At 42.5% G+C, this 11531-nt stretch overlaps 1 protein-coding gene across 1 annotated transcript in view; it reads left to right on the top strand.

The window, feature by feature from the left end:
* The window catches only part of INTS4 (integrator complex subunit 4), a 48217-nt gene that overhangs the window by 14234 nt on the left and 22452 nt on the right, over positions 1–11531 (top strand). The window contains exons 12-16 of the mRNA XM_010186331.1: positions 2814–2956; positions 3973–4088; positions 6046–6179; positions 6931–7088; positions 9899–9992. Coding sequence (XP_010184633.1) covers positions 2814–2956; positions 3973–4088; positions 6046–6179; positions 6931–7088; positions 9899–9992 — 645 coding nt within the window. The remainder of the gene's footprint in view (positions 1–2813; positions 2957–3972; positions 4089–6045; positions 6180–6930; positions 7089–9898; positions 9993–11531) is intronic.

The following is an 11531-nucleotide window of genomic DNA, read 5'->3' as shown; positions in this document are numbered from 1 at the left end:
ATTCCTGCTTTCTTTGAGGTGTTACAGTTATATAAAGCTAATTAGCTCCTTCCTCTGAGCTGAAACTGTCCACCTTTTTTGTGGTAGTTTTGTTCCCCTCCTCTGAACACCTCCAAAGGCTTCTAAGGTCCAGGACCTTGTAATCTGCAGGATAACAGAATACTTTCAAAATAGGTGAATTTCAGATAAAAACTTCCCTTGATCACTGTGCTGTTGCTGCATGTGTGCTTCCTTCAGTCTTGTTTCTTGGTCCAGCAACTCTGCACCACTTCATGTTGAATACTTTATCATTTTCTTTCTCTTTCCTTTGTTCAGCTGCTTTGGCTACACCTTTGCTCACCAAGCAGAGCCACTGCATGGGCCTGAGATCTCTCTTCTGACTGCTCGGGGGATTTGTTAGCATGCTCTGTGGTACAGATTTGGCCTTTCTCAGCCAGTCAGTGCTTAGCCAGGATCCAGGGGACAGCGTGAGTCAGCTGCTGGTCCTTGTTGATGGGTTTGGTCCAGGAAGGGGAAGAGATTTCAACTGTATGAACAGTGCAGCACCAAACTGCTTCCCCTCAAAGCTTTTCTATTTGCTGAGCTGTAGCCCTTAAGACGTGGGTTTTTTGATTCTGCTGCATGTGGTAGGCAAGTCTGTGCTTTTCTTGCAGTCTCCCAGACTTGGGCAATGCTGCAAATTCTGTTTGTCTTCTTACCCGCTGTTTGCTTGACCCATGGCAGCAGTGGCTTCTTTCAGTTGTTTGAAGAAGCAACCTAAGCTATTTTATCAGTCTGTAACAAAAGCTGAGGAATATGATCTAAACTGGCAAATAGAGCAGTGAGATTTAGGTGCCTCACATTTTTATGTAGTAGATTTATGTTCAAGCTGTGAACACCTGTGCATCAAGTTACAAAAACATCCTGGTTAGACTGGGGTTCTGTCTTAACTTCTGTGCTGACTTACCATGTGTGATAAGTCCTATGTGTGTTATCGTTTATACTGTAATAATTATTATCAGGTATCAGGATAGCTGAAGTGTGATAATTATGAATGTGTTATTTATCTGATTCTGAAAGGTGCTTTTTTGCTTTCTGTAAAATCTATCTTCCAGTATCAAAATAAAGGATTTGGAAAAATAGCATTAACTCTAATGCCTAAATTTGTTCCAAGAGTGTAAATATGGAACAGTTTGAGATGGGATAACTTCTGTTTTCATCCAACAGCTTTGACATAGTCTGTGTAACTCTACCAGCTACTCCTTGCTTTTCTCACCAGGCTTTGTGTTCTGCTTTCCCTGTTGTTCTTGCTCTCTGTTTCTGTTGAGCTGTGCTCTTCTCTGTCCCTTCATAGTCTTCTGCCTCACTTGTCTCTGTACTGCCCTTCCAGTGGTCCATGCAGCTCACTCAGAGTATGTTATCTCCGTGGTCATCTCGTTCCCATCCTTAGAGTACATCTTTTCTGGTCATAGTCTGCCATCCACCACCACAATAGGGAGCGGCTGGGAAGCCCTGCTGTGCCTTCCTGCTTTGATCATTTGTGTGTGTTGGCCATCATTTTACAGCCTTTACAAGAGGACTGCTCTTTTTCTTTTGTGTAAGACAGTCATGAATGGGCTGTTGATACTTAGCAAATTATAATTAAAAAAAAAAGAATAAATCTGCCATTGAAACACATGCAGTTCTTGTATCCTGTCAAATTTTCACACTCCATCCGACAGTGCCACACTAATGCAGATAGCAAGGAAGTATAATACAGGGATGTGGAACAGCAAGGTGGTTTTTGGCAGAGGGAATGTAATTAGTTAAGCTGGAGTTCAGCCACAGAACATATAAAATACTCCTTGGAAACTGCTTAAGCACCTCTATAAAATGTCACCCTGGCCTGAAAAATAAAATGGGTGCAATGTGACTTCAGAAGCGGTACATTATGGATCCCATATGATTGTAACAGAATTCCTGACTGAACTTGTAAGAGTGTGATTTGTTGGGGGATTTTTTGTTTTATTTTTTATCAATCTATAAACCTGCAGTTAGGTTAAGTTCTTTTATCCTATTGATGATGGCTGTCAATCTAGTCTGTCCAGCCATTGAAATGTCCTCAATGCTCACAGAAAGCCTCTGGAGGCTGGTGACTGGATTAAAAGCTTGTGCAATTGAGCTTCAGCTGCTGAATGGTAAAAGGCTTCTCCGAAGAAGATAAAACCACCTTTGGTGGTTGTTTTACTGAGTTACCCAGCACCTTCCAGTTTTGTTATTGCCTATGCCTAAGGAAACACCACCACGCAGAACAAATTGTGATGCTTGCTCAACAGAGAAGTTCAGCAGTGAAACAGTTCCCATTCATTCTAGTAAATGAAGCCCATGGGTCTTTATAGTCTTTATCAAGTCTTTAGACTAGATATTAGGAAGAAATTCTTTACTGTGAGGGCAGTGAGACACTGGCACAGGTTGCCCAGAGAGGCTGCGGATGCCCCCTCCCTGGCAGTGCTCAAAGCCAGGTTGGATGGGGCTTTGAGCAGCCTGGGCTGGTGGGAGGTGTCCCTGCCCATGGCAGGGGTTGGACTGGATGAGCTTTGAGGTCTGTTCCAACCCAAACCTTTCTGTGATTCTGTGATACTATGAAATGGATGGGTGGATGAGACCAGCAGGAGACTCTGGTCTGTCACTTGTCTGTGCTTAGCTATGATAACTAGAAATGTGCGCTGGTTTTCAGATACCTCTATTGCTAATCCAGCCAAGGAACAGGAGCTGCTACCTTGAAATTAAATGGGTTTGAAGGCACATCTCTATCAGCACTCAAAGGTGTCTGAGTTGTTTTCTTTTTTATTTAGGATTCTTCAAGGGACATTCGGGAAGCACTTCATGAGCTGCTGTGTTGCACCAATGTCTCAACTAAAGAAGGCATCCATCTTGCACTGGTGGAGCTGCTGAAAAACCTAACCAAGTATCCCACCGACAGAGAATCTATATGGAAGTGAGTGTGTTCAGTGTCCTTGTGTGTCTGCTTGTTTTCCCATTATTTTTAGTATTTCAGGCATTAGGCAAATACTGAGCTAGCAAGGAGCTGGCAGGTATTGCAGATATGCAGTTCTGTTATTCCATAAATATTTGGAACAGTGGCTACACCAAGCACTGCACATATTCATGCTTGATGTAGAAACTCTGTGTTATTCTTCCTTGTCAATACTTGTACTGGGAGTCCAGAACCACTGACCACTCCTGGAAATAACCCTCTATTATAAGCACTCAAAGCATTCCCAGAAAAGATAATTTGAACCTTATCTCTTCTACGCAACTAATATTCTGTGCTTACTTGACACTGCATTAAATAGTAATATTTAGCAGCAGTTGCTTGTATGAGCTGTGACAAGTGGATTGGCTGTGTGACATTGTGCTGTTGAAGGAACTTTTTCTGTATGAACAAAAATGATAAAGATTTGTGTGGGGTTTCTCTTGGTTGTTTAACAGAAGCAGCAAGGGAAGTGATGTTTCCAGTACACGTGGTTTGAGATGGAATTCTTGGATATTATTGGAAACACTTGTTTTAGTCTGTTTTGCTTTGCAGTGTGCTCTCACATTGTTTTTGGAGTTTGGTGGTGTTTGGGGGTTTTTGGGTTTTGTTATTTGGTTGAGTTTTTACCTCCTTACTCCCTTATTTCTGAAGGAAAAAATAAACTTATTTGTTAGCATTTAGTGTGAAAGCTTTTCGTGTGTGGTATAGCTCCAGGTGTAAAGTATTTCTTGGGCAGTTTAAATGAACAGTTTTTGTCACCGCTTGCTTTTTCAAGCTGTCCTCTCAGTTGTCTTGGATCCTATCAAATATTAATGCAAATACCCAGCTGTGAAGACAACAGTAGGCTTGGACAGTAGGATTTTGATGCTGACCAGTGCCTCAAAGTGCTGCTGCAACATAAAGAAATAGTGCTTTAAAATATTGTATTTTGCAACGTATGTGTTTACTCAGAAATGTTTCAATCTGTGTGTTTCCAGATGCTTGAAGTTCCTGGGAAGTAGACATCCCACTTTGGTGCTCCCCTTAGTCCCAGAGCTGCTGAGCACTCATCCCTTCTTTGACACACCAGAACCAGACATGGATGACCCAGCCTGTATCCTTTTCACTGTTGTTTTGACTCTAATAGATTTTATTTATATTTTCTTAATGGTTGCATTTGTTAAACCATTTCAAACTCCAGCAGACAATCCTGCAGCTATTTCTGAATCCTTTTGCCACTTAGCTTCATTACTCAGCAAGTGATGGAATAACTGTTATCTGGAGCCATCTTCATAAATACCAGTGTGATATAATTGACCTTTTTTATGCTGTGACAAATAATATGTTTATCAAGCAGTTTGTCAAGGTTTAGGCTTTGCAGATGAGTCCTTTGTGAAAACATTTGTGTAGTTTGCACTGATGTTGAAGATGCTTTAGCTTTTAAACAGGAGTGGTTTTACTTGTTTGTTTTCTTTTTGGTAAAACTTCTGCTATCCTCAGGGTTGTGCAGTGCATAGAAGAGCACCACCTCTTAGTACAGCAGTGGCTGAATCTCCGTAATGCTATAAATCTATCGTATTTTCAAAATAATTCAAAATCAGAAATCCTTATATTAATATTAGCTCTTTTGGTGCTTTAGAATACAAACTATTATTGTTATATTATTATCCTTAACAACAGGAGATGCCTTGGAAATGTGAAATCCCACTTCTCCATTGTTCATTCTCCTTGTTTCCCTTCTGGGTCACTGCAGAATGCAGTGTTATTTCTGATGCGTGCTGAGAGATGTTAGACTGGAACAACTCTCTTCCTCTCCAAAGCTACTCCTTATTTCTCCCACCAGCCACAGGCCATCAGCCAGAACTTCTATACAGATTAATTAAATACCTTGTGAGAACTGAAAAGGGCTAGAATCAGGTGGAGAGAAAGATTAATCCCTAATCAGATAGTTGACTAATAATTTGAGTGAATTTGTTCTACGAGTTGAGAGTTGAAGGAACGTTGCAGAGGGGAGAGAGCTGTTACTTAGCTCAACGCACCTTCCTGCCCTTAACCAAAGAGTATTATTTGAGAGAATGTCCTGGAGGTAACCTGCCACCAAATTTTTTGGAGATAAATTTCTGTGAAAGAGAGGCCTGGGAGCCAGAAACTACAAGGTAGACCTGAAGGGTGTGTTTCCCTTGTAAACTGTTAATTAGAAACATGATTTTGTCTGATTCCAAGCACTTAGCAAATTTGAGTGAGATTAATTGAATAGCTTCAGCTGCAAATTTGGAAAGAATTTTGAGCAAAGAAATTGGTTTGTTAAGCAGAAGCTTGGCAGCCCATGGATGCAGAAGATTTTTGAGGAGGTGAGAGATGTGGGTTCAGTCTCTTCTGTGGCTGAACCTACTTCTTGCCTGTGCAGGTGAGAGCCCAGGTGATCATAAGCTTTGCATTGGGATCCTTTTACACTCTCCTGTTGAAAATCTTACGCTTGAGGTCACCCTGTTGTAGGGCAGTGCCTCAGCCTTTGGGCTGACTGGGCCTTTAGCTGCCCTCTGTCTTTGTCTGGCTCTCGGAGTGCGAAGATGGTTTTTCTGTTCCAGAATTATCTTTGTAATCGATTCTTTAGTTTGTTTTAAGTCTGTGTAAGAGGGAGTTTTTTCAAAGCATGACAGGAAATGCAGCAATTTTCAGAGTTGGGGGTAAACGTTTAATTTTAGGTGATGTTTGGGTACCAAACTGGTGAGCACAGTGTAAGTTTTGAGGAAGAGTGAAACTCTACCTAATGAGCATATTCTGCATCTATAATCCCCGGCTCCTCTCCTTTGTGTCGCCTCTGAGCCATCCCACGTTGGCAGTAACATCCTTCCTCCAATATGGCCCGTCCTGTAATGTTTGTGCTTTGTACTTGGCTTTCATCTGCTCCAACAGCTGCCTCTGGCTTGTGCTCAGCGTTCCCCAGCTGTAAAGAACGTCCTGAGCAATCTCCAGCAAAGAAAGGGTTGCTGAGTTGCTGTTTTAACTTGCCATCCCCAGGGAGCTCTTCTTGCTGTTGTTTATTTTTCTTTAACAGTCCGTTTCAATAGACATTGCTGTGCTGGTTCTGATTTTTAACGCTGCTAAAAGCTGCCCAACGATGCCTGCCCTGTTCTCTGACCATACCTTCAGACATTACGCCTATCTTCGGGACAGCCTCTCTCATCTGGTCCCTCCGTTACGAGTAAGTGGAACCTGTTTGGTTTATGCTTGGCCACTCTGTTAAGAATATTGCTGGTCTCTTCCCTGTCTGTCGGTGTGTAACATTTAGAGTCTAAAAAGCTTTTTTTCTCCTAAGCTCCAAGCAAATTAATATTAAAATGTACATTAAGTAAGGACAGCCAAATATTAAATTGTTACAGTATGGATTTGGTTGCATTTTAGGGAGAATAACAACATTATTTCTCTCAAGCACGTGATTTCCTGGTTAGGAAACAATTCTGGGAGGGCAGGATTGCTGGGAGCTTTCTGTAGCACTGACTGTGGGGAAGGGGAGCTCAGCCTTTGTAGATCTTCCATATTTGACTTGTGTCCTACCTAAATGATTTACTCACGAGTGAGCTGTGCTCCCTGCTGCTTTGAAGCATGTTTTTCCTACAGGTTGGACATAAGTCTTATTACAGCTCATTAAATAAATTGCAGTTTGTGTGGTCTTGGATTTCCCTTGGCTTCGCAGTGTCATAGTAGATGAGGAAGATGTTGCCTTCAAAGGGATGTTGAAGGTTAACCTGAAGATCTCTAGCTGCAGGTGAATTACAACATGGAGAGTGTTTACTAGCAAAGAGAAAGGATGTAGACTTGAAGCCCTTGATACAAATTCTGAATTTGAGAAATAAATCAGAGCTCTCAGTTGGTAGTTGTTAAATAATGCGGCAGCATCTTACAATGTCGTTACTAGTTTAAGACTTTTCTGTATACATGTGTTTCTCTCTTAGTTGCCAGGTAGGAAGCTGGTGTCCTCCCCCGTCTCCCCCAGCATCACACCACATGAAGATCCTTCCCAGCAGTTCTTGCATCAGAGCCTGGAGAGGGTTTACAACCTCCAGCACCTCGACCCGCAGGGCATACAGGAACTGCTGGAATTCACCATCCGGTAAGGCTGCAAGCTGACCTGTTCATGAGAAGATCGACTGGGATTCCCAGTTTCCCTGAAGCAGGTGCTTTGCTTCTGAGTATCAGTGTTGTACTTTGCTGTCAGGCACTTGGCCTGAGACTCCTTCCAAAGAACACTGTGATTAAAAGGTATTTGTAGTCTTCTTGAAACAAAACTGATGGTCTCAGCTCTTGCTCTGCCCCATTCAAGAATGTTTGTGTTTTAGGGGTAAATCTTTCCAGAGCATGGTAAGAGGCAGGTAAGGGTGCTCTTGGACTGTTCACTTATGGTAAAGTAGTTCTCTGCCCCTGTACAAGTCCCTCATTTTGATAGTTGTATTTTTAATGTACATGTGCAGGATTTTTCCATTTTGTTTTTCTGGGAAGAGAGAGTTTGTCCCCTTTGTTCTTCTAATTTCCACGTCCTGTGACCTTTCACCCAGCAGGAGAGGACCTACTTCGGGTGCTTTGTTGGGTTCTTATCGCCAGTCCCGTTTATAAAGGTGTTTGGCATTCTTCATCAGCTTGAAATTCAGAGAGAGATTTTCCTGGAATAGACAATATTCTTGTGTGTTGCTGTCTGCTGTTGTGTAGATAAGGGCGTACAGGATGGCTTCTGAATGTGGGTTTTATGCTGTGTCTTCCGTTTCATCTCTAGACTGATTTACACAAACAAAACACCTTGAAAAGTGTTTCAATGTGATTCCTGTGCTTGGAAAGAGGAAAAGATCCAAATTTTGAGAGCTGGAAAAACAATCTAAAATGCTTTGTTCAGAATATGGAATTCCGAAAAGCTTTATTCTTTTCCTTCTGTGCTTTTTCTGTGTGTGTGTAGCTGTAAATTGCTTTCACACCCACCTGCAGTGGTGAATAAACAGTGTGCTCCTCACTGAAGACCCAGCTGTGAAAACTGTATGGTTTGTCCTCAGCTGTTTTGAAGCTACTATACACAGCCTAAAACGTAGTCTCAAAGCATTTAATGCACTAAATTAACAGATAATCTCTTGGCAGAGCATCCAGAATTTTATGGGCATGATGAAGGTCTGGAAACCTCACAGGCTGTGAATATTTTGAAGTGTAGGAATCATGTCAGAGATGGCTGCATGCCTATCTTATATGCAGTAAAGAATAGTAATGCTTTGGTGTTGATGGAAATTGGCTTTTTTTCCTGCTGGGATCACCACCCAGGAACCAAACTAAACCAGCAAATGTTTTCCACCCTTAAGGGAGAATTTAAGACAAAACCAAAAGAAGTGTTAGAGGTTATTTAAGAGAGGGCAAGAGTTTCCTGCACTGAAGGTTTGGTTGCTGAGAGGAGAGGGACAGAAGCAGCTGACAGCAGTGGATTCTGCAGTGGGACATCGCTCCCTGCTCCTTTGTCATCGGGGGAAGCAGAGCAGACCCTCATGCTGCTGGTGGCTGCTTGGGACTTGCATTTCTGACTGCGCTCAAGACTGACGCTCTACCCCCCAGGCTCTGCAGCTGAAACTCTAAGACAGGCTTTTTAGCAAATCGGCCTTGTGGTTTAGTTTCTCCATCTCTACAACAGGATTTTTTTTTTTTGTCCTGCAGGGCTGTTGAAATCTGTTCAAGATTTGAAAAGAAATAAAATTGGTGGAATTGGGAGCCGTAAAAGACTGGGAAATGGAAATAGCTGCCTAGCTGTTAGCTGAGAGATGGCATCCTGCTCCCCGTTAGCGCACTGTGATGCATTAAGTGTGACACAGGCACCCAGGAGTCTGTTCTGTTCTCTGGGAAAAGATTAAATGGAGTCACTGCAGGGCTCAGGCTGGCTCTGCTGTGGCTGCACTGAGGGAAGGCACAGCCCCTCTGCTTAGGAGAGATTGTCTTTGGCTGCAAATTATGCAGATAATCTCATGGATTTTGTTGAATGTGTCAGTGGTCAGCAGTCTTCTGGTTTGGCAAAGTCAGAGTTTCAGAATTGCATCATAAATGCAAAGATAGGTCTAAAATAGACAAAAGGAAAGAGTCATCTGAAGAAAAAATATTCTTTTCAATAATACAGTAGGAAACATGGAAGTAGAATGACGATTTTAGTATGCTTTGGATTAAAGTAAAATGCAGAAAAGAACAGAGATGTGCTGAATTCCTGTCATACAGAACTGAAAATAGGTTGGAACAGAAAAAGAGTTTTGTTTTCTTAATACACACCTTTGATTTTAAAACACGTCTAAGAGTAGAGAACTGAAGCCTTTTTGGGTTCCATTATCTGTCATTTTTTTTCTGTGAAGTTAAAAGCTATTTCTGTAGCTGTATGATTTACAAGAAATACTTACACCAGACAGCACACAGCAGCTGCTTGAGCAAATATCACTACATCGGATTTCAGCTTGTTTTAAAAAAGCAGTTATATTTCGAATATGCTTGGTTGCCTGAGCCTGACACGTTCCAACCAACCTTTCCTAGCCAACGTGAACAGTTGGATTTCCCAGCAGCATAACGCAAGTGGGTCGTTAGCTGCTGGAGAAGTCTGGGCTGTTTTAGTTAAATCTGGAGCTGCTACGTTGCATGGTTCCCATCGGGCTGCAGAGTAATGTGGGCTGACAGACTTACTGCTCCCACTGCTGTGCTGTGTCAGCCTGCAGGAAGAAAGGAGATGCCAAGTCCCAGGGTGCAAACTGTTTTGTAGCGCCTGTTTTGCTGCTGTTTCTGGGGCTCGTTCTAAGGGTAAGAAAAAACAAGATGCAGAAATAGCTGGGTTCATTGTTGCTGTTGCTGCACTGTGAGTGCAGGTAGATTAACTTGCTGTCTCAATGGGGTTTTTTCCTTCTTTATTTCCACATGCTTCAGTGATCTTCAGAGGCTTGGAGAACTGCAGTCAGAACTGGCAGGGATGGCAGATTTCACTGCAACGTACCTACAGTGTCAGCTGCTCCTCACCAAGGTTTGACTTCGACTGCGTTTCTTGGGTTCTTCTTCAAAAACGCTCCCAGTCCATCACAGTGGTGCACTTTCTGTTTTGATGTTTGGGCTGAAAACCAATGTATGATGAATGCTCAGGTTCTGTGGGTTTCTGATGTTCGTGCTTCCCTTCTGTGCCAAATAACTGATGCGGTAACTTTGCCAATGGGTCCACCAGTCCAGATCTCTGCTCTATCTTGGGCTTATGTTGGTTCATGTGCATTTTGCCAGTGCAGGGTTTATTTTCTGACAGAAACCACGATGGAAGCAGCTACTCTGTAGCCTTTTACGTTACCAGAGTAACTTTTCTCTGCTAGTGGCCACTGGAATGCTTTTTGCTAAACTGCTGCTGTAAGTGGGGTTTTTATAGACAGACAATGTTTTTAGACAGCTTTTTTGGCACCAGTGCCAAAGGAATGCTTTAGGCTTGATTGAGCAAAATATCAGTCGTGCTTTCTTTTACGGTGCTGAAATGATCTATCTATTTGCTATTAGCAGATTAAGTGTTTATTTCAACACCATGGCAGCAACCCTTTTCAAAGGCAGCTTCTTGCTGTAAACAGGAACTCAATTTTTGCTTCATTTCTCAAGCTATCAGCTGGCAGCAGTATTTAAGTTCAGTCTTCTGGCATTCTCTAGGTGTTTGAATGAACTTACACACATGTAAAGCAAGAACTAAGCAAGCAACAAACAAGTTTCCAGAAGGGACTCAATAAAAGCTTTGTTATGCAAAATCAAGAGGGGATTTTGGTTTCTTTGCTAAGCTGCCAGTTGGCAGATCTCATGGCAGCCCTCAGATCTTTGGAATCCGTTTATCACCCAGGGAAGGTATTCTAGATGAGTGGTGTTACAGTTCAGTACATCCCTAGCTAAATCCCAGACTTTTGCCAAAACAAAATGCGCTGTCCAGGCAGACGACCAGCGTTTGGAGGTGGCTTTGTTGCCCTTCTGCAGGGTTTGGCTGGAGTAGCCAGCGTTCGTTAGCGAAGAGAACGATGCTTTGTGTATCTGGCAAAGAGGAGTTTTGAAGAAGGGGGTCAGCGCTGCACAGGCCATTCTTGGCTCAAGCTGTAGGACAGACAATACAGCAGTGATGCAGAGGAGTCAGTAATGTGGTTGAAGTGAAAAGTAGCTCATAATATACCATTAAAAATTCTGATATGGCAGAGAGAACGTAAATGTCAGAGCAGCCCTTTTCAGTAGATTTCTTTCCAATTGCTTCTTTCCCCAACAAAAAGTATCCTCATTTCTCAGCCTATTAAGTCTCAAAAGGTTCCAGACCCTTAAAGGCTCTACGTGCCTTCTGATTTTAGAGGTAGTTGGCTGGGATTCTGGGGCCAGCCTAGGTGAAAGACATAGTCTGTATGTTCTTGAGCTTTGGCTACAGCCAGCTGTGTGTGTAAGGCAGTTTCAAAAAGGAAGCAGTGATATAAATCATCCAGTCAAGCTTTCTTAATTTTTTAAAACATAAATCAAGAAGCAAAGAGGGTGTGGTTGGGTGTCTGGTTTTGTTTGTGGTTTG

Source organism: Mesitornis unicolor, unplaced genomic scaffold (genome assembly GCF_000695765.1).
Source record: "Mesitornis unicolor isolate BGI_N332 unplaced genomic scaffold, ASM69576v1 scaffold7786, whole genome shotgun sequence".
NCBI classification, from domain to species: Eukaryota; Metazoa; Chordata; class Aves; order Mesitornithiformes; family Mesitornithidae; genus Mesitornis; species Mesitornis unicolor.
The sequence above is the reverse complement of the archived record's forward strand: the minus strand, read 5'-3'. Positions and strand labels throughout refer to the sequence as shown.